The sequence below is a fragment of the Hippocampus bargibanti genome, linkage group LG06 (genome assembly GCF_051943395.1).
Source record: "Hippocampus bargibanti isolate YZ-2025 linkage group LG06, ASM5194339v1, whole genome shotgun sequence".
NCBI classification, from domain to species: Eukaryota; Metazoa; Chordata; class Actinopteri; order Syngnathiformes; family Syngnathidae; genus Hippocampus; species Hippocampus bargibanti.
Window position 1 is genome coordinate 25,183,077 of NC_142739.1, and position 22,629 is coordinate 25,205,705.

The following is a 22,629-nucleotide window of genomic DNA, read 5'->3' on the forward strand; positions in this document are numbered from 1 at the left end:
CTATAGGATGTAAAACAGGCTCAAACGTTTGTTCAACAAAATTAAATCCAAATAATTACTTTGAAATGATTAATTGAAGAAACAATGCACATTTTAAATATTGAAAATTTGAGTCATTTTTCATGAGTCCATTGACTGCTTTGTCTTCCGGGTGAACAAATTTCACATCATACAGTTGCTCTTCAAATATTTATTTTTATTAGTTTCAGATGTTTTCATAACATATTTTCATCTTAATTTAGAATCTTAACTTGAGTTCTAATCTTTACATATCGTAATTGAATGCAACTCGTGATACGGCATTGCTACATTAGCAACATGGCTGCCCAAACTGGCATGCGAGCTCGCTAGCTGCCGAGATGCCTCCCGGGGAGCGAGGTCATATCATTCCAAAAGATGGTCAGCTCAGCAAGTATCTTTGATTCCGACCAATAGCGCGCTCTCCTTCCATAGCCTGTCAGCTACTTCATCGTCTCGTCCCTCCGGTGCCGCTTCTTTCACGGCGCAGTCGCTAAACACACAAAGTAACCAAAAGAAAATGGCGTTCTCATTGTTTCTTGAAGATTGGGAGTAGGCAACTTTCAATTGACTGATAACTTGACTTCATACTAAGAGTGAACTGACTTGGTTGATATTCGACGGCAAGGACTGTTCAAGAAGTCTTTCAGCTTTTTCTTTTTTTTGGGGGAGGGGGGGGAATTTCCATTGTTTCGGGGGGTAAGAATAAGGCTGCAAGGATTTGATGGAATTTCCATTTATTTCAGTGGGTAAGAATGATTTCAAAATAAGAGAATAAATACATTTAACTTTTATCAATCTTAAGATTGATGTATGGTATAGTGAAGGATTATTTTGTTTTATGAGAATAGCTTCTTTTACTCCTCTTTCAAACCATCTATTTTTCTAAAAATAGATGAGGTCTATGACTGGCCTGACTGCCCCATTTGATCTGGTATCACCTCATCAGCATAACTAAGCCTATGTTGCCAACAGAGGTTGTACGAACGATACAAATTGAACCTCACCAGGGCTCATGCCGGTTTAGTGAAGGATTTTGCTGTTTTATGAGAATAGCTTCTTTTACTCCCCTTTCAAACCATCTATTTTTAGAAAAATTGATGGGTTTATATAGACAGATAGAGTCTTTTTAGTGAGCCGAGTCAAAAGAGCCGGAATTCCCTTCACTACGATATTGATTCCGAACGACACCTGAAGCACATTGACATTACTGATACTGGCACATGTACCTGAAGTAGCTCCCTGATTGGTCCTCAAGTCCCGGCGTGATGGCGCAGTACAAACTGGTTTGGCTTCCCTGGCGTGGCGTTTTCATGAGCAGCATTGCCGGTAGCCTCAATAACACCCCCAGCAGAGGGAACCAACCCTCCACGTGGCGGCCCAGCTCGGTCCGGATGACGCCGGGGTGTACGCAGAATGAGCTCACTCCGGAACCTGAGCGTCAAATGCACAGCATCAACGCAGGAGAGTACTAGGTAATGTAGCACAAAGATGCTAGGTCTGCTGAGCACGGGTTCACCTTAGTTTCAGCTACTCCCCAAAAATCTAGAAAGATGATAACTAACACTTGAATGAAATTTATCAAAACGCCTCGCCAATAAGTCGTTTCCAGACGTTTTCGTGTATTTAAGAATAAATAACTGAAATTACTTGAAAGATGTCTTGAACTGATAGCCAGTGGCGCTTGGTATCATTTAGCAATTCGCGGCTCCAAAATTAACTCGGCAAAGGAAAGATTATGATGGGAAAGTCATCCGGCGTGGAAAATATCCCCCCAAAAAATCTTAAATTTAGTGTTGGCAAACCCAAAGTGGCAAACATGGACTAGCTTGAATTTATGACAATCGCTATTAGCATCTGAAAATGTCTTTTGAACATCGTTAGCTATTTGCTAACAGATATACATAATACACAGATATAATAATAGTAAAAATTAATACCCACGGAGGAAATGTCATGCAGCTGTGGAGTGTCCTTGAGAGTTTTGAAGGGCGCGTTGAAATTTATTATTATTATTATTATTATTATTGTAGTTATTGTTATTATTTTTGTTTTGTGCAATGATCATCATTTTATGTCACTTCTGCATTGAGTGAACGCTGGCACGTGTGGTTGCCGCTGCTCACCCACAGAAAAAATATCCTGTGACTGTAAAGTGTCCTTGAGAGTTTTGAAATGCGCTTAGAAATAAAATGGATTATTATTATTGATATTTTTATTATTATTGTTATTAATATTAATATTATTGTTGTTGTGTAATGATGATCATTTTATGTTACTTCCGGGTTGAGTGAACGCTGGCACGCGTGGCTGCCGCTGCTCACCCACAGAAAAAAATATCCTGTGACTGTAAAGTGTCCTTGAGAATTTTGAAAGGCGCTTAGAAATGAAATTTATTATTATTATTATTATTATTATTATTATTATTATTGTTGTTGTTATTTATTTATTTATAAGATCTGTTTTTGTTGTCATATATAAATATTTAGGAGGTGTGGAGAGAAAAATGAAACTGATTTTTTGTGTTTGTCTGACCTCGAAGGCGCCGTGCTAGCTCTCTGCTAAATAGCACATTAGCAAGCTTGCTCTGCCGGTAGCTCTGAAGCGGACTGTATGGACGAGAGCTGAAGAACAAATCGGAAAAGTCGATGTGACCTGAACGCAAAATATGGAACAAACAAATACTCAAACGTCAGTTAACAGTCAGAAAAAAGTAAGTGGTCAAATGTCCCACCTCCCCTGTGGGCGATGGATGAAACGGTTACCACGCGACTGGGGGTGGAGCTCTTCAGCTTCGGGAGCAGCAGATTGGTCAGAAGAAAGTGAGACAGGTGATTGACGGCAAACTGAGTCTCAAAGCCGTCCTCCGTCAGCCATTTGGGACACATCATAACACCTGAATACAAACACACAGAGACAGCAGGACAGACGAAACAGTTAGACAGGCAGACATCTTGAGGCACTGACAACGAGACAGGAATGGTGAGACAGAAGGACCATACCGGCGTTGTTGATGAGAATGTCCAGTCTATCCTCGCTGTCCAGGAAATCTTTGGCAAACTGACGGACCGAGTAAAGGGAGGCCAGGTCTAAATGTCGGACCACCACGTTGCCATTGCCCGTGGACTTGCGGATGTCTTCTGCCGCCTGCTCGGCCCGAGACAGGTCTCTGCATGCCATCACTACGCGAGCGCCTAAGGCACAGGTGTCAAAGTCAAGGCCCGCGGGCCAAATCCGGCCCGCCACATCATTTTTTTCGGCCCGCGAAAGCAAATCAAACTTGTTAAATTCCATGATGATTGCTAAAATCTGAGCCAAAATTTCATATTTTTGGATGTCAACCACAATAAAGGTCATTATTCTTGACTTCAGATTTGAAAACGAGTTATTCATTAATTTGCTGTGTGCTCTATATGTAATATTTGAATGGATTTAAACATTCTAATGGGTTCCCCAAATTCATAACGGCCCTCGAGAGGAAACCATAACTACAATGTGGCCCGCGGCAAAAAATGACTTTGACACCCCTGGCCTAAGGGGACACATATCACCATTGCCAAAGGACTCACATTGGCTTCCACCTTCCTTTACCAAGTTCATATGTTCCAGGACTTAATTTCCACTCACTTTTCCCCCACTAAATTAAGTCCATGCCCTCCACCCCTTCAATACATACATACATACATACATACATACATACATACATACATACATACATACATACATACATACATACATACATACATGTAATGTAAATTTCTCCACTGTGAGACTAATAAAGGCAAATCCAATCCAGTACGTACGTACGCACGCACGCACGCACACACACACACACACACACACACACACACACACACACACACACAGACACACACATACATACCAGTGACGTGCGGTGAGGTTCATGGCTGGTGAGGCACTGACGTCATCAATGACGTCACCGCTCGTCTCTACTTGGTATTTGAACGGTAAATTCTGCGATTTTGAAAAAAATCCTAAAACGGTGAAGTTAAATGGACAAGAACTTTAAAGTACAAATCACTAAATACATCTAACTGTTTAATTTATTTTTTCATTTGATATTTCCATGACAGGTGAGGCACTGCCTCACCTGCCTCCACTGACTGCACGTCACTGATACATACATACACACATACATAAATATAAACACAAACAAACGGTCAGATGAATTAATGAATGAACAAATAAATACATAAATAGATGATCAAATTAATAAAAAAATGGACATATAAATAAATAGCCAAATATATAAATGATCGAATCAATGAATTAACGAATGAATAAATAAATAAATAGATGAATGAATGAATTAATTAATTGACGAATACATGTATGAATACATAAATTATCGAATGAATTTATTAAAAATGGATGGATAAATAAATTCACAAAAAAATAAATGATTGAATAAATGAATTAACGAATGATAGAATAAATAAATTTCAATAATATTCAAAAATATTCAATAAGCTGAGAGTCACTCCGCACTCTTTATCTTCTACTCAAAAGCTATGCTATCTGACTCTCCCATCTAATGGTGGTTGATCGTCATGACAATCATAACCGGAAACTTGGATTTTTCCACTTCCACATCGACATGTTTTTTTCATGTTAGTCGAATCTGGCTCAGAACTCAAATTGTGACTAACAACACAAAGCAAAAACTCGCCCATGTACCACTGTATACATTGCAGAACCTCGACTAGTCATCTGTATAACAGGAGGTAATAATCCGTTTAAGTATTAAATACTGCAAGAGGAAGTAATCGTCCACTTAATCAGCTTACACGGATTTGTTGGGCCTAACCACAAACTCTGACCTGCGATGTCATGATGCACGCGCGTGAGTAGATCCACTTGACATCACAGATGATGATGTCATCTCAAAGTGACAACTTCCTGCCAGATCCTTCCCAAGATGGCTGTCCTCCCCCCCACCCGCTCACCTCGCCTCGCCAACTCTCTGCATGTCTCCTTGCCAATGCCCGTATTGGCGCCCGTCACCAGCGCGGTCTTCCCATCCTGGCGCTCACCACTGCGGCAAACGCCGCCGCCAATCCACCTGCGCAACGCTGCCACACCTGCGCGCACACACATATTTTTAATAAAATGAGCCAATTCTATTGGTAACACGCATCTGATGCTTTTTCTCACAGAAAACCAGGACTGCTCCTAGCAGAGCGCCTCCCCGCAGCAGCTTGACTCCCTGTCCTTCCGAAACCTCGACCTCAGTTTCAGCCTCTGACCCAACACCAGGCCACGGCAGGACCAGAAAACCAGGATCATCTGGCATTGTGTGCGTAGATGCACTGCTCTGCTCCCCAGAGTATTCCAGTCCACTGAGATCTTTGGTCCACAGTGTGTTCTAGTCTTCAGTATTCTTCTTTAAAAAAAAAAAAAAGTAATGGTCAACAGAGTACTCCTGTACACAGAATGGTCTGATCGTCACCGTTTCGGGTCCACAAAGTTTTGGTCCAAATAGTGTTCTGGGCCAGAAAATACTCTGGTCTACACTCTGTGCAGGTGCATAGAGTGTTCCGGTGGAACGAGTGTTCTGCCTTTTAGATTGCTGCATTCTGCTGTGCAGGCCAGTGAGCCAAGACAAAACATGGAGTGGGCGGAGCCAGTTTAAATCTGATTAGATCGGATTAAAAAAAACACACAGGCGAAATGAACACATGACTTCCTGTTAAAGAGGATACCATGTGTTTATCTACTGTAAATACATTATTTCGTATTTCATTGTATTCAAAATGATTTTACTTTATGTCTTCTCCCTAGAGAAATTACAAATTAATGTATTTTATACATGTTATGTCTCACGATTTGGTCGGGAGACTCCCGATTTTGACCAAAATACAATACTCTATTTTATAAAGCAACTATTGACACACTGCAGACATTTCATTTGTAAGGTGAAACAAAAGAAAATATAATAAACAAAACACACTACCGTTTTACACTAATTGAATGTATATATTAACAATGAAAGCATTTTTGTGATTTATTTATTTATAATTTACACTTTTGTAAGGCTCACATTATTTGAACACGCACCACAGAGTCGCAAGTACAAACATTTCCCGTTTTATGATTTCTGAAATTTAACATGTATGATATACATTATTTCATAGTATTCACGCTGATTTTAATCAATTTTGTCTCCTTAGCGACATTACCAACGAATGTATTTTTTCTTGAAATAATTTTAAAGTTAAACGAAAAATAAAAAATATGTCAATTCTGTTCTGTTTAGTCTGCGTGCTTTTTCGTGCTATTGTGCATCAATAAGTGAGCATGCCGCGTACCAGGAAGTGACGCCATCCTCGCCAACCAATCTGTGACACCCAAGCAAAATATCAAGCGGAAGTCCCGCTCCCTCGAGTTCGTCTGTTGCAGTCCGGCCGCGCTCTTTGGCTGGTCGAGCCGTCGTTTTATTGGAGCTTTGCGTTCCACGACAGGTAAAGGCGGTTCTGCTCACTTCAATTCCACTTGGTCTGTTTATGTCCGCCTGTCTCGCAAAATCTCGTCACGCCGCCGGGTGGGTGCACAGAGGGAACGTGTATCAGAGGGGCGGTGCTTGGCCACCCGAACGCCGTTTAGCCGAAACGAAACAAACTGAACCGAAAAGAGCAAAGTACCCTTTATGTCCCCCTGCGTTGGTCAAACTTGGGAGTTTGTCTCCTCTTTCCGGTCACTTGGCGGGTGCGTTTTAAGACATCGCAAACGAAGACCGAAGAAGAAAGACAATAAGACATCACGATAGACAAGGACGGGGGAGGCAGTGACCCCTGCAGTCGCCGCCACACATTACAGTTTAGGGCAACGCCGACACTCTTGTTCGCTGAGTTTGAGTTTATTTTAGCCTATATTAACAACTAATTAATTAGACTCTTTCATTCTTCTGTATTTTCAGTCATATATGTGTATTGACTTGAACCACAAGTATGTTCTCGGTCTGGTCGGAGTAATGGTGCTTCGGACGTTTTTCTATGAAGGTTCTCGTTTTGGATTCTGGTTCTCATTCTATGTGTGTGTATTGGCCTCAGATTGGCAGATGACGAGTTTGTTGTTCTGCACGTAACCCCAAAACTGGAAATACTGACTGGAGTCCAATATTAAATGTATTATTATTATTAACAAACCTCTAAAGATGGAGGACACTGATTCGCTGTGGCGACCCCTTGAAGGGAAAAGCCACACAGAAATAAATTATTATTATTAATATTCTGTTTTAGCGTATGCTAATAGGAAGATGGCTTGATATGGTTTCAGATAGCAACATGGACACGCAGTTGTTTATGGAGTGTGAAGAAGAAGAGCTGGAACCGTGGCAGCAGGTGGACGATGGCGTGGACGAAGACGATAATGACGACAACGTGGACGCTTGTGATCCAGGTAGTACGTTGCGAACATTCACTCGTTCAAGCGGTGGAGTACATTTGGAAATTTAAAGGGTGACCTAAAAAAGGTGGAATGAATTAACAGACTTCATTATTCCAAATAAATATAATCACAGTACATGACTGTTCTCAAAATGAAACAATTAGCTTGATTTAAAATAAAAAATGGCTCTGCGATCAAAATATTGTCTTAAACTCATTCACTGCCATTCACAAATTTATTCGGGAATTGAAAATATGATGCGGTGCGCCATTCCTGAATTTTTTTTGAGGTTTTCTTTTTTCTTTTTTGGGTGCCGATAAAGCGCTGGCCATGGCCTCTGGCAATGTGTTTTTCCTTTCACAAGGAGGCACTATTTCCTTTTTTCCCCCATATTAGCGCTTTGTTCCAGCGTCTACTGTTGTTAAAGCACTATATAAACCAATATCTATGTATGGTATTGTATTTTGGATATCCGCCCTCATTTTAAGATGATATAACTCCAGACCCATATAATTTAGGAATTAACTAATGAGAGTCTAATGCAGGGGTGTCAAAGTCATTTTTTGCCGCGGGCCACATTGTAGTTATGGTTTCCTCTCGAGGGCCGTTATGAATTTGGGGAACCCATTAGAATGTTTAAATCCCTTCAAATATTACATATAGAGCACACAGCAAATTAATGAATAACTCGTTTTCAAATCTGAAGTCAAGAATTTATTGTGGTTGACATCCAAAAATATGAAATTTTGGCTCAGATTTTAGCAATCGTCATGGAATTTAACAAGTTTGATTTGCTTTCGCGGGCCGAAAAAAATGACGTGGCGGGCCGGATTTGGCCCGCGGGCCTTGACTTTGACACCTGTGGTCTAATGTTTCTAACGCTGAATTGAATGTTTATGTAGTCCGAAAAATCAATATTCTGTGGGTCCATGGACAATGACAAAAATCCTGACACATTTTTGCACATCGTCTGGCAGTGAATATGGTCAATGCACAATGGCAGCCTTAGTGAAAATGAAGACATTGGTCTTGACTGTGTTTGTCTTTCTTAGGCTCATTGTCGGAATCACTGAAACCGACAATTGCGGCGCTGCAACCTCTTCCAACCTGTCCCACCCCTGTCTTGTCTAAGGCCCCATCCTTCATCCTGACACAGACCAGTGGGGGGGTACAACCCCTTCTTGTCACTCCCCAGGTACTCAAAACCATACAAAGAGCATGATAGTCCTGACTGGATTTTTTTCAAATCTATTTTATTGTATTTTATTGTAGTTTATTTTGGATTATTGACTGTATTTTATCCCCTTTAAAATTCATTTACACATTTAGTCAAAAGCTTTTTTTCTCATTATATGACAGACTTTCACAAACAAGCACAAGCAACTTTTGTGTGTATTTGTGTGTGTGTGTGTGTGTGTGTGTGTGTGTGTGTGTGTGTGTGTGTGTGTGTGTGTGTGTGTGTGTGTGTGTGTGTGTGTGTGTGTGTGTGTGTGTGTGTGTGTGTGTGTTTTCGGGTTTAGGCATTGCCGCTGCCATCCCCTGGACCCTCACTTATTGTCAACCCGCAGCAGAAACCCTGTAGGTTTTGCCACTGTCATATCCCCCAATCCCCCCCCCCTCAAAAAAAATGTGTACAGACGCTCCCCAACTTACGAACAAGATACGGTCGTTCGTAAGGTGAATTTGTTTGTAAGTTGCTTCAGTGCTATATTTTGGATGGAATGTATGTTTAAAGGACAACCGACACCACCTAACTGACATCGGAAAAATGTTTTATAGCATCTAAAATACCCAAAAAACGCTGATATTTTTAGTCAAATGCAAAACACCAATAAAAATGAGTTAAAGTGATCATAATAATAATAATGAACATAAAATGATCATCATTACACAACAACAACGACAATAATAATATAATAATTGGATGAAAGGGAGAGGAAAAGGGAAAAATAGAAGTAGAAAAACAATATACAGAAGCTGCTGGAAAGGCAGCCACTCTCGCGGTGCCATCTTGAAGTAAAAAAAAAAACTAAATAACAAATAATGTGACAGCACAAAGAGACAGCGTGTACTACATATGATACTACAAAAATGGTCGTATGAACCGTTGTTCGTAACGCACTGTTCTTAAGTAGGGGAGCATCTGTAGACTTTTTGCACTGTTTCTTGTCGTCATAGCACCCATGGTCCGGCCTGCCCTGGGAGTGCCCTCTACCATCCCTCGTGGCCTCGTCCTCTCAGGAGCAGCTCCCGTCCAGCTGTACGTCCACACCAGCAAGGGGCCTCAAGGTCGGTCCCTCCCCCCCATATCTTGCTCAAGCGCTAATGTTAGCTGCCATTTTTTTTTTTTTTGCTATTGAGCGGTACTAAAGCCAGTGCATGAAATAACGTCTGCCCGGACGCCCGGTGCGTGCAACTTTTACATCGGGCGTACAACTTACAGAACGTCACCGCCCGGGTGGCCGACAACTTTTTCAAGGAAAAAAAAAAAACCCGAAAGATTTTTTTTCAAATCAAACGTTTGCTTTATTCCGATTTTGAAATCTTCGTTCGGTTTGGAAATTTTGGAATTTCGGTTCGTTTGGCAATTTGCATACTTGGCAGCCAATCAGAAGCCTGCAGCGAATAACTTCATTCTTCCGGGTGCATTTGCATATCATTTTCCTAAGTAGACCCACAGAGAACACAATAAAAATGGATACGTGGTTAGGAATCAAGCCAAAACCTCAGCCCCAGAAGAAAGATTCAAAAGAAGCTAACAAAATTTATGACGCTACAAAACGTAAACGTACATTAAAAGCATCGTGGAAAGACGAGTTCACGTGGTTTTAGCAGACGACGCAACGCATTGTGCACATTGCATTGTGCAAAATGCCGAACAGTGTATGGACAAACGACAACTGGTGAAAAATCATCAGCAAGGGATATTTACCAAAACTTAAGCAAGGGAGCATTTGTGGTAGGTACATTTTAAAGTGTTGTTCTGTTATATATTGTGATTATTAATCCTTAAAGGACAACCGACGCCTCCGGACAACTTGTGTCCATAATTTGTAAAATCACTTCAAATGACTTCTACTGAGCGTATTTTACAAAGATTCCACGGCATATAGCTATAGTTTACGTTTTAAGACTCGTGCTGAATCTTCAGGAAGTCTTGTTTTCGAGTTGGTGACCATTGCTGACGTGACGTCACTAAAGGAACGGCCCTGACCGAGAAAGCGACACACAATGCATTTTGGGTACTTTGTTTGGTCTATAAACATCGTGTTGATCCTTGTTGATGGCGAAATTAGAAGGAAAACACATAAATAATGCGATGGTGAATCATTGTGGTTGCACCAAGACTATTATTTGATACTAGTTGACACTAATTCCCAGCAGACAAATCAGCCCATTTCCAACGGAGCTTGGGTGTCATCTAGTGCATTTTCAGGGAGCTACATTGGAGTCCAGACGCCTCAAAATGATATGGAAGGACTTCTTTAATCAATTGCAAACATTTATGCTTTCCTCTTCAGAACTATTTGAATCATATTCATAACTGGACGAGTAACAAGAAAGCACCCTCTCCGAATCTGAAGCCAATGTTTTGATTCTCGAGCAAGGCAAGATGTCCTGGCGTGATGTCACGAAAAAGGGGGCGGGACTTTCTGAAACTCGCCATTTCCGGGGTCATTTTGAAGTAGTTTTGGGGCACTTTAACTCGTTTTTATTGGTGTTTTGAATTTGACTAAAAATATCAGCCTGCGTGTTTTGGGTACTTTAGATGCTATAAAACGTTTTTCTGATGTCAGTGAGGAAACAAAAAAATGGTGTCGTTTGTCTTTGCAACAATGTTTTTTTTTTTTTGCGATTAGTCGTCTTATTATGTTTCAAGTTGTGAAAAATGGGGCAGGCAACTTAATGGCTGGGCAAGCAACTTTTCAGAAGTTGTCTACCCTGGTGTCCGCTAACTTTTTGTCACGAGTTTCAGACGCTGCTAAAGAATCAGAATCAGAATCATCTTTATTGCCAAGTATGTAGAACACACAAGGAATTTGTTTCCGCTAGAACACGCTGCACTAGTATCGTCGTCAAAAAACTGCTAAGTGGCACTATACAGTTCCATTTTGGCTACTGTTGAAGAGTTCAAAGAGTTAATGGCTTGGGGGAAGACGCTGTTTAAATGTCTGCTGGATTTGGTGCGCATGGATCGATAGCGCCTGCCTGAGGGGAGTAGCTGTAAAAGGTGGTGGGCAGGGTGCGGAGGGTCCAGTAGGATTTTCCGCGCCTTAGTTTGAATTCTTGCAGTGTGCAAGTCCTCGAGAGTGGGTAGCGCGGTGCCAATGATTTTTTCCGCCGTCCTAAAGCTAACTTAACGTTGCGCGAATGTCAATTCGGCAGCTCCTGTCTCAGCGTCCTCATCGAGCGTGGCGCCGGCTAGGGTGGTCCTAAGCGTGGACGAGTTCTACTATGGTACAGCCGGGGACGATCAGCCTCTGAGGAGGAAGTACACGCATGATGCCTTCAACTGCAGCGTTTGTGAGCGCGCGATTAGCGACAACCTCAGGTATGCCTCGGCCGCTTTGGTGACGGCACACTTTGATCGCATTTCAAGGAGTCGTCCAGCGTTGACGTCAGGAAAATGTCGCGCAGGTTGGTCCAGCACACGCTTCAGCACTCGTCGCTGATAAGAGGAGGCGACGACCAGAAGATGTGTGCCTTTTGCTTCCGCCAGTTTTCCAGCGGCGTTCATCTTCAGGGTCATCGCGAGCGGGTTCACGGACCCTCCCCTTCCTCTTGTAAATCATCCTGTAGTTTAGCTCACGTACTGAAAACGACGGCGGACTTTACAACGTAGTGTGTCCGCAGGTACGTGCCGCATCTGCGAGTGGGCCTTTGACAATGAGCCCTCCTTCCTAAACCACATGAAGACCAATCACAAGCCGGGAGAGATGCCCTACGTCTGCCAGGTAGGGGGTGGCCTCCTGCACGTTTATCGATTTTAAATTCTGTCTATGATAGTTGTCCATGTTAAGCGCTTTGTTCCAGCTTCAGCTGTTGTTAAAGCGCTATAAAAATAAATATGTATGTATATTTGAATAAATATGCAGAGAATTTAATTCAATCACTGGTAGACGTGCAAAAATGTGTTCACTCCACTGCAGGGGTTTTTGTCATCGTCACTCAAATTCCAGGAACCATCAAATATTTAGTTTTAGTACTACATAAACCTTAGACTCTGTTCTTTCATTAGAAAAAAAGAGAGGAAATTCCTAAATTATATGGGTCTGGAGTTATCTGAGCTTCAAATGGGGGCGGCTGTCCAAAATACAATGCAATACATATACAGTGAGACCTCAACTTACGAACTTAATTGGTTCCCAGACAGAGTGTGTAAGGTGAAAAGTGTGTATCTCAAAAAACAAATTCCCATAGGCAACCATTAAAATGGGAATAATCCGTTCCCGGGTTTCCATAGAATATAGTTTTTAACTAAATAAGCTTTAAAACTACACACAACATACCTTATTCTATGTATAATAAATGTGCTATTGTATTGTAATGAAAGAAATACACTGCATTGTATCATAAAGTCACAAAGAGAGGCACATTACATGAGGACTGTAATTAAAGAAATACACTGTGCTGTAAAATAAAGTGTTTTTTTCAACTTCTTCGATTCCCCGAGACTGTCGCTTTGAGAGCACGGAAACACCTTTTGCAACAGACGCACCTTTGATGGCTTCTTTGATGGCTGGTTGACTTTGCATAGCCGTGCTCGGCCACTAAACGCACACCTCGTTCGTGTTTTTCAATTATCTCCTTCTTCTCAGCGACTCTGATTTTATTTTGTGTCTTCTTGGGCTAAACACGAGCCACTGGTGGGTTTTTTTTTCGGTCCCATCATAGTAAAATTATCAGCAAAAAGCTCCAAGTAGGTGATCGACGTGTGCATTCAATGAGAGGGGGTGTGCAAAGTAGCGCCGGCTGGAGCGCTGTTCGGTCGTGTGCTTCCGCCGAAGATCACTCCGCCAGCCGTGGTGGGTGTGTATTATGAAAATAGTGCTTATTATAAGGTTTAATTTTTATGAATTAGAGGTTCTTAAGACGAAAAGTTTGTAAGATAAGGTGTTTGTAAGTTGAGGTCTCACTGTACAGGTAACATCCGACTTACGACCAAGTTCCGTTCCGACCAAACGATCGTTAATGGAAATGGTCAAAATCAATTCAAAATGTTGATTAGAGACTCGGAGGCTTAATGACTCGTAAACTCCCGCTCTTAAAATGTTAAAAATAGGGTCTGCAGGTCGTGGTTGTAAGTACGGGTGGTCGTAAGTCAGGCTGGTCTTAAGTCGGATGTTACCTGTATATTGGTTTCTATAGCGCTTTAACAACAGCTAACATGGGGAAAAAAGGGAAATGCTGCCCCTTTGTGAAAAGGAAAAAAAACATTCCTAAATTATATGGGTTTGGAGTTATCTGAGCTTGAAATGGGGGCGGCTGTACAAAATACATCATCTCTTCTTTTCCTTTCGGCTTTTCCCTTCAAGGGGTCGAATCAGCAAATCAGTGTCCTCCATTTTTAGAGGTTTGATCCGCATGTTTGTTTTGGCCAAGCTTTTACATCGGATGCCCTTCCTGACACAACCCTCTGTATTTATCCGGGCTTGGGACCGGCACAAGAAGACTTATGCCCCTTTGTGGCTACAGAACAAGCAACTCGCTCAGTAAAAGGCTCCCAATAATATTAAATAATAATACTACAAAACTACCAAAATAATAATAATAATAATAATAATAACATTAACACCAATATCAATACTACTATTAATAATAGTAATAACAATACTACTACTACTACTACTAATAATAATAACAATACAACAACTACTACTAATAATAATGCATTTCATACTAATGATAATACTAATATTAATAATAATACCAAAAATACCAACAATAATACTAATAATACTAATACTATTAGTTTATATAGCACTTTAACAACAGCTGAAGCTGTAACAAAGCCCTAACATGAAGAAAAAAAAATGAAATGCTGCCCCCTTGTGGAAAGGATTTTTTTCCAGAGGCCATGGCCAGTGCTTTATCAGCACACAAACAAGAAAAAAACAAAAGCCGAACAAATTCGGCGATCTATTTCATATTTTCAATTCCCGAATAAATTTGTGAATGGTAGTGAATGAGTTAAAATAATGAATCAAATTTCTGAGATATGCGTAAATTATTGAACACTTGGTAGGTGGGCAAGCGACAATTGGCTGGAGGACCAATTTGGTTGAAATTCTCAATTCGGTCAGCTACTTTTTTTAAATACTTTTGTTTGTGAAATCATATTTAATTTGACTACAAAAGGATGGGATGGAGCACACAGCAGTGGTTTTCTCACTCAAAACACTCATATGCAACATTGTAATGATTTGGGTTGTCCTCAGGTGTGCTCCTACCGCTCGTCCTTTTACTCGGACGTCCTGCAGCACTTTGCCAGTGTCCACAAAGAATCGCGCTACCTGCTGTGTGTTTTCTGCCTCAAAGTCAGCAGGAACGTGGCCAGCTATCAGAAGCACGTCCTGCATCACCAGGTATCCACACATCAGATTGGACTGGATTGGATGTACCTTTATTCATTTCGCTTTGGAGAAATTTACATCTCACAGCAACAAAGTTATGAAAGGGAGAGGAAAGGAAAGAAAGAAGTAGAAAAACAAAATACAGGAGCTGCTGGAAAGGCAGCCACTCTCGCGGCGCCATCTTGAAGTTCAACTAAATAACAAATAACATGACAATACAAAGACACAGAGAGTCATTTATTCGCTATCTAGCTATCTATTAGTGATATAGCTATCTAATTGGCTGGCTATCTAGCTAGCTATCTATTAGCTATGTTCTTGAGAGTTCTGAAAGGCAGTTATAAATACAATTATTTTTGTTATTATCATCATTATTATTATTAGTTATCTATTAGCTAGCTAGCTTTCTATCTATTTGAGTTACTTCCGGGTTGAGTGAACACTGGTGCATATGGCTGCCGCTGCTCACCCGCAGAAAAACATATCCTGTGACCTTGAGAGTTTTGAAATGCGCTTATAAATCAAATGTATTATAATTATTCATTCTTCAGCACTTGCTGTACCCTCCTTGTGACACGGAGCAGTTCTAGATGAAAGAGGAGAGGATCAAAGCGTCCTTTTCAGCAGTGGATCAAGGAAGTCATGGTGGAATAGTAGTTCCTGACCCATAGTTCCTGATCTATCAAGCCCCAATTTGATCAGCACATCATTAACTTTTTAAAAAATTATTATTAGTAGTAGTCGTAGTAGTGCAGATGCTCCCCTACTTGCAAACACTGAAGTTACGAACAACAGTACATATGAACATTTTTGTAGTAACTTGTAGTTTTCTCTCCAGTTGTACATGTACATATCTTTATAGAGTATAAATTTTATTAAATATTTATTTTTCGGTACAAACCAATACAGATTACTTATGCAAACCTTATACATACTTACTGCTACTACTACTACTACTACTACTACTACTACTACTACTACTAATAATAATAATACTAATACATTTCATTTTAAGCGCCTCTCAAAACTCTCAAGGATACTTTACAGTCACAGGATATTTTTTCTGCGGGTGAGCAGCGGCAGCCACACGCGCCAGTGTTCACTCAACCTGGAAGTAACAAAGTTTAAAAAAAACTAAATAACAAATAATATGACATTTGAGTCAAAACAATTATGTGAAAATTAATTACAATTTTTGGCAAAAAGAAAAATCATCATTTGCGGACCAAAAAAACGAAAATAGAATTGTGAAAAAAGGGCCTGTAAATTAACATTTATGATGTCATTGAAGCAACTTACAAACAAATTCACCTTACGAACAACCGTTCGGAATGTATCTTGTTCGTAAGTTGGGGAGCGTCTGTAGTTATCTATCTATTTATGTAATTGAAATAATATTTTACTTGAAAGCAACCTGACACCTGCGGATTTGTGTTCATATCAGGTAGGCCAGGCTTTCCACTGCAGCAGGTGTCGCCTGCAGTTCGCCTTCCTGGCTGATAGAAAGCGCCACAAGCTGGAGCGCCACCGCAGCGTCCGCAGACCCGCCAAGTTGGAGGGACTACCGCTGGGTTCAAAGGTCAACTCCCTGTCCCGCATAGAGATCCTTCATGAGCCATTGTGGTTGAGCTTGATTCAAAAATAAAATTGTCCACGCAGGTGACCATTCGCATGTACGGCAAGAGAAGGGTCCCTGTGGTGTCGGTAGGGGGCGGGGCTCGGCTCCTGCAGGACCCCTCTTGCCTCATTCAGCCAATTAAGATCAAGACTGAGCGACAGAGCGATATCGGCATCGCGAGCCCAACACCGACCAACCCCTCACAGTCACCCCCCGCGAAGCTAGCCAGGCCGGATAGCGGCAGGTGAGTGACTGTTCCATACACCCTCGCGCTTACCACCATGCATTTATTTTCAGAATCATCTTTAATGCCAAGTATGTCGGACACACTGTTCTCTGCAACTAAAATGCTTTTTACCCCTGCACCAATAAGCCCCCACAAATTGTAGGGGTAAGAAATACACCAAGAGCAGAAAGTCGCCAGAATGCGCACGCCATTTTATGAATAACTAGTTTTAAAATTTGAAGTTAAAAACAAAAGACTGTTATCGTGGTTTACATTAGGACAATTTGAAATTGTGGGTTGAACTTTGGCAAGAATCGTGGAATTTCATGCCAGATTTGGCATCTATCTATCTATCTATCTATCTATCTATCTATCTATCTATCTATCTGTCTGTCTGTCTGTCTGTCTGTCTGTCTGTGGCTAGCTAGCTATCTGTCTAGATAGCTAGATAGATACAAAAATAAATAGCGAGCTTGCTATCTAGCTCACTAGTTATCTCGCAAGCTAGAGTCTAGCTATCTATATAGCTATCTGTCCAGCTGTCTTGTATACTAGCTCACCTATTTATTTATTTATTGTGTCAGGTTGTGGTGTTTGGAGTGCGGCGGTGACGTGCAAGACATGGCGGCCCACTACCCAACGCATGTCCGCTGCCTGCTGTGCGCTTTCGGCAGCTGCTGCTCTCGCGCGTACGCCACCCATATGATCCAGTAAGTCCGCTCCCACCGTGGGATGGAAAAATCAGGTTGGGCCACGTGGATGGCGCTCATGATTGAATGTTACCTACTGATTTCAGCCATCATGTGCCGCGCTCCAAAGATAAGCTTCTTCCGGCGCATCGGCGGGCGCCCCCCTGGTGAGACGAGGCCGTCGTCTTTTCCAGTTTTGGACAATCGTGACGTAGCTCCTGACAGAGCCCTTTTTCTTGTTTCAGTCACTTTTTCTTGGTCTGTTCTTGCTGTGACTTTGCGTCAGTATCTGGGGACAGGATGGCCGAACACCTGCTCACCAAGCCGGAGCACGGCAGCGCCATGTGTCGGCCCAGAGGTGAGCACTGCCGTCCTTGAGGAGTGGAATGGGTACTTACGTTCGCATATATACCAAATCACGTAGATATCAATCAAAGATGTCAAACGTCCCCATGTCCAGTACCCCAATAAAGGTGCTGACATTTGTGTAAAAACAACCGCACATCAGTGCGTTAGCTGTCTTTTTTCTGAAGGTCAAACAAAATGAGTGCACCAGGATTCAGGTTTCTTCAAGACTCTTCTTGTTTGCAGTGTACGTCGAGCCTGACATCGAGCTGTGTTCTGAGAAAGAGACCCCAAGCGTGCTTGAGGGGGACGGGCCCGTTGGCAATCCTGATTGGAGGTTAGCCGATAGTTGGAGACGTCCTGAGGAGGACCCAGACTCCAAGACCCACATTGCACCGTTCGCTCAACCCTGTGGGCCTCGAGAACCGCTTCTGAAGAACGGCGACGCGGTGGATTTCTTCAACCTTCTGTTCCCTGCGGCGTTGGTGGAGTTGATAGCCACAGAGACCAATGCCCATGCCAAAACGTGCCGCTACCTGAACCCGGGCTGTCGAGACTGGGCTCCAGTCAACCCCCAAGAAATCAAAGGTTTCTTGGGTCTGTGCATCCTGATGGGCGTTCAGAACTTTCCAGAGCAATCGCAATACTGGTCGTGGAACGATCACGACAATGGGCCCACCTTCCAGCGCACCATGAGCTTGGAGCGCTTCAAGGAAGTGGCCTCCAACATCCGCATTGGAAACCTCGACACGGACGAATTAATGCACGGTCGCAAAGCCAACGACCCATTTCACGTCTTTAGGCGCATGCTGGACATCATGAGCAGTGCCATGTGGGACGGTTACTGGCCCAACTGCTGCCTGAGTGTGGACAGAGCGCTGCTTCCCACTCAGGAGGGGGATCTGGGATTCAAGAGCTCCAAGGGCCACCCTCAGGTTTGGCTGCTCTGCGACTCCAAGTCCGGTTACTGCCATCGTCTCTTCATCGAGTCCGGCGGTAAGCCGAGCCAGGATGTCGTGAAGGAGCTGGTCAAGGGTCTGGAAAACAAAAACCACCAGATCTTCTTGGCCAGCTCTCTCACGTCCGTCCCTTTGGCGCAGAAGCTTCTGGAGCATGGGATCTACACTTGCAGCTCCTTCCCACCTGAGAGTCCCATCCTACCGACGGCACTGTGGGAGGACGGCCGGCTGGATAAACCCGGGGACTTCCTGCAAAGACGCTTAGGTCCCGTCATGGCTACGCGCTGGAGGGACACCAAAGAGATGGGCTGTTTATCCACAAATGCCCATGTGGGGGAAGTGGACACGGTATGGAGGCGCTCCCAGACCAAAACGGGGAGCTTGGATCCCCTAAAGCGGCCCATGGCGTTCCGGCTTCTGCAGGAGAACATGCGAGGGGTGGACATCTGCAAGCAGCTGCTGGCCTGCAATCCGCTCGGTGGAATCCTGCTGGACCGCCACTGGCGAACGCTCTTCTGGTTCCTGGTCAACCTGAGCGTGGTCAACGCCTTCATCGTCCTCCGCGAGAGTCGCAAAGGCAATCCGCCGGCCTGGGTGCGAGACGGCCTCTTCACGCAAGTCAATTTCCGCAAGCGGCTGGGTGTCCAGCTGGCTGAGTGTGCCCACAAAACCTCGGATAGCTTTGGCGGCCTCAGGGAACTCAAGGTAGAGAGTGGCGACCCAAGCCTCCAACGCCGGCACCGCATGGGCAATATTAGGGGCTCGTCAAAGAGGTGCCAACATTGCAAAGGGAACAAGGATGTTACCTCGGGCTGCATAGGATGCGGGGTGGGACTATGCAAAGACCCACGATGCTTCTGGGAGTTTCACGGACTTTCACCTCTTGAAAAAGGTGTGTCCATCCTCATTGAAGGTCATCTGAAGGTCTCTGCGGTAATGCCAATTGCTGCTTAAAGTTGTTCGTTGTTCTCCGCAGGCCTTCCAGAAGTCGGATTCCTCGAGAACTTACCAAGGTAATTGCAGCCGTTCTTCAACAAGAATGTTGTCCACAATATGACGCCCAGACAAACTTAAATTAATTGATCTGTTTATAACTTTGTCCACGATTGAGGAATTTCATTTCCCCTTGGACGATTATGATCAGTAAATTACTTTGTGTTAGCCTTCTTGGTGTCTGACTTCTCTGTCAATTGTGTGTCACAGTGGCAAGGCAGAGTCTAACAACGTCCAAGATCACCTGGCCCCACTTGAGGACTTGGACTTTTCTGAGGACGAGGGCGCAGACAAACCTGAGGAAAGCCAACGTATGAAAGAGGAACCGCCTTCGCCGCCCCCCTTGCATCATCCGGCAGATATCAGCGATCACTCAGCCACCTACGCCCCCAAAGAGCGAGTAGACTTCCTATCAACCCACCAGCTGAGGGTAGCGCTGCTGGCTTTGTGCAGCGGAGTACGCCAGGCTTCCATGGTCTTTGCCACCGAACCTAAGCTCATTCGATTCTGGCTGAAAGAAGCCAGAAACCAACTGAAACAAAAGAACCGGGTAATGGTTGAGGTGCTGGGGGATGGCGAGGCCCACCTGGTGGCCTGGGTGCTGAGCCAGCGTGAGCAGCAGCTTCCCGTCAGTGAAAGTGTCTTTTTTCACAAAGCGGCTGCACTCAACAAGAACGGGGCATTGGGTGACACCTTCCAAATGTCGTACGACTGGGCCGTGCTCTTCATGCTTCGATACCGCCTTGGCGCGACATCGCCCGCTGACACCAAGCGAGCCGCGGTTCGCCACTTGCCACTGGCTCTCCAAGCTAACGCTCAGTCCTTCAGGGAGTTTACTCATAGAGTGATTCGGGTTCACCACCTCCCCGAAAATTCAATCGCCGTCGTGGATGAGTTATGCTTGTTTGTGGATCACAGGAGCTTTCAGGACCGGCAGTTGCATGCCGAGGCTTTGCAATTTACGGGATCTGAACCGCTGGTCACCGTGTGTCTGTCGGCTCTGGCCGACGGAACCATGCTTCCCGCCTTGGTGCTAACCAGCCGACCGCTGGAGGGTGAAACGCTGCCTGACTTTGTTGTGCTTGAAGTCACTTCTCTGAACCCATCCGCTGCAATTGCCTTCAAGGTCTGGACTCAAAAGATTTGGCTTCAATATCTTTGTGGACGGGTTCAGCACGGGAAGTCCATGTTGGTGTTGGACCAGCACCACGACCACGTGGGAGACATTTCCCTCAGCCACCTGAGCGGCTCGGGCACTCTTCCGGCTGTGATTCCTGATGGATGTTCCCTCCTGCTGCAGCCTTTGGACCTCGGCTTAAAACCGGCTCTAAAGCGTTTTCTCCGGGCTCGTTGGAACAAGTTCAGCACTGATAACCAGAAGGAGCCCGAAGTGGATGCGCCAGGAAAAGTGCAAGACACCGTCGTTCAAATGCTAGTCCGTTGGACAACTGAAGCCTTGACGCTCCTTAGGGACCATCGGGAGCCGTGGGTTACAGCTTTTGAGATTTCGGGTGTCTTGACATCGACAGACTCCCCCAAGGAAGGTCCCGACCCAGAGGACAACCAGCAGAAGCTCTTGGAGAAACTTGAAAATATACTGCTGCCTTCTGAAGATGTTTTAGACGTCTTGGAAGCGGAAGATAAAGAGGATGCGGAGGACTCTGAAGATGACCATACATCTGCAGGGAAATCCGAAGACAGTAAAGAGGGGGACACTCAAGAGGAACCAAGAGCGAACACCAAAATAAAACTTCGAAAGAAAGGTGAAGACAACATACAGATGGAAGTTCAGGCGGAAGAACCACATGGAGATACCGCTAAAACCTTGGAAGAGAACAAAGAGACAGGCATCCTGGAGTCAGAAGAACCAGGGTTAAATACCAAAATAGACCAAGGAGACCATCTTCTGACAATGGAGGCAGAGAGTGAAGAAAAGGAGAATGAGGACAGGAACGAGGCCACGAAAGAGCGAAGGGAGACCAGGATCATGATTGGAGAGGAAGTCGGTGACGAGTGGAAGATAACCATGAAGACGAGGACGGAGACAAGGACTGAGTCTGCGCAGACAAACCAAGATGAGCCCCAACTAATGGAACAGAGCTGAAGGTTGTTCCAGATCTTTCAAGGAACCGAAATCCAGATAACCAATAGGACTGCACGACTTGAAAGTCTCCAAGTGTCTAACATTGCTGCGACGTTCTCAATTGATGTTCTAAACTTGTGAGAAATTTGTTGAAGCACACGGACAAACCTTCCAGGCTAACTCTTAGCATCTAGCTTCCAAACTAGGGTACTTTTGCGAAAAGCTCACCCATTCAAGGACAGCTGACCAATCAATGTTCCATGTAAATGTTAGTGCGACTTTGTTAGCATGGACTTGTTGATAAATGTGAATGCTAATTTCCGCAAGATGATCAATGAGGTCAAAGGTCAAAATCATGATGTCATCATTTCTGTTATTTGGATAAGGAATGTCAGTCACCTGACATTGTCATCATAGGTCACATGGTTATAGTGGCCGGGGCCGATGCGACACTTGAATGACATTTCCTGTTTTTCCACTATAAAATCTTTTTATGACCAACAATCGCTGCAGGCTTTTGTCAAGGATTTCTATGAGGTAGATCGTCAACTGTCAATCATCTTTTCATGTTCTTCGTAGATCAACATAAGCTAGCCAGATTTTCATTACCGTGGTAATTGGGGTGATCAAGCCGCATTAAAAGCATTTTCATTTGAAGCGGCAGCACTTCATACAGTACTTTGTGTTTATGTCACCAGACGCATTTCCGCTGGGTCG

The 22,629-nt window shown here is 43.7% G+C and overlaps 2 protein-coding genes across 4 annotated transcripts; one reads left to right on the plus strand and one right to left on the minus strand.

Moving 5' to 3' along the window:
* Positions 1–173: 173 nt before the first annotated feature.
* crdhl (cone RDH-like) lies at positions 174–6,446 on the minus strand. 3 transcript variants are annotated; one of them, XM_088999732.1, is made up of 8 exons: positions 6,348–6,446; positions 5,194–5,422; positions 4,986–5,120; positions 3,021–3,212; positions 2,753–2,914; positions 2,554–2,673; positions 1,248–1,452; positions 186–511 (listed from the first exon to the last, which is right to left on the minus strand). In XM_088999732.1, the coding sequence occupies exons 2-8, from the start codon at positions 5,330–5,332 to the stop codon at positions 406–408; spliced, it is 1,059 nt and encodes a 352-aa protein (XP_088855858.1). In that variant the 5' UTR covers positions 5,333–5,422; positions 6,348–6,446; the 3' UTR covers positions 186–405. The 3 variants fall into 3 exon arrangements, with proteins under 3 accessions (XP_088855859.1, XP_088855858.1, XP_088855857.1); XM_088999731.1 differs by lacking the exon at positions 6,348–6,446 and having other exon boundaries at positions 5,194–5,628; XM_088999733.1 differs by lacking the exons at positions 4,986–5,120; positions 5,194–5,422; positions 6,348–6,446 and adding an exon at positions 3,551–3,688 and having other exon boundaries at positions 174–511.
* On the plus strand, positions 6,426–22,416 carry pogzb (pogo transposable element derived with ZNF domain b). The gene is made up of 17 exons (XM_088999715.1): positions 6,426–6,500; positions 7,315–7,437; positions 8,478–8,620; positions 8,946–9,003; positions 9,604–9,714; positions 11,812–11,977; positions 12,064–12,209; positions 12,280–12,380; positions 14,865–15,011; positions 16,444–16,578; positions 16,659–16,861; positions 17,428–17,553; positions 17,640–17,699; positions 17,778–17,890; positions 18,124–19,728; positions 19,813–19,849; positions 20,040–22,416. The coding sequence occupies exons 2-17, from the start codon at positions 7,323–7,325 to the stop codon at positions 21,931–21,933; spliced, it is 5,160 nt and encodes a 1,719-aa protein (XP_088855841.1). The 5' UTR covers positions 6,426–6,500; positions 7,315–7,322; the 3' UTR covers positions 21,934–22,416.
* Positions 22,417–22,629: the final 213 nt, after the last annotated feature.

Bases quoted from the DNA above. Each gene is read 5' to 3' on its own strand.
- crdhl (XM_088999732.1), bottom strand. From the start codon at position 5,332: ATGCCAGATGATCCTGGTTTTCTGGTCCTGCCGTGGCCTGGTGTTGGG. The intron at 2,915-3,020 runs GTATGGTCCTTC...GTTTGTATTCAG, and splicing joins CATTCTCATCAACAACGCCG to GTGTTATGATGTGTCCCAAA. The intron at 512-1,247 runs GTACATGTGCCA...TTGTGTGTTTAG, and splicing joins CAATCAGGGAGCTACTTCAG to CGACTGCGCCGTGAAAGAAG.
- pogzb (XM_088999715.1), top strand. From the start codon at position 7,323: ATGGACACGCAGTTGTTTATGGAGTGTGAAGAAGAAGAGCTGGAACCG. The intron at 11,978-12,063 runs GTATGCCTCGGC...AATGTCGCGCAG, and splicing joins GCGATTAGCGACAACCTCAG to GTTGGTCCAGCACACGCTTC. The intron at 19,850-20,039 runs GTAATTGCAGCC...TGTGTGTCACAG, and splicing joins TTCCTCGAGAACTTACCAAG to TGGCAAGGCAGAGTCTAACA.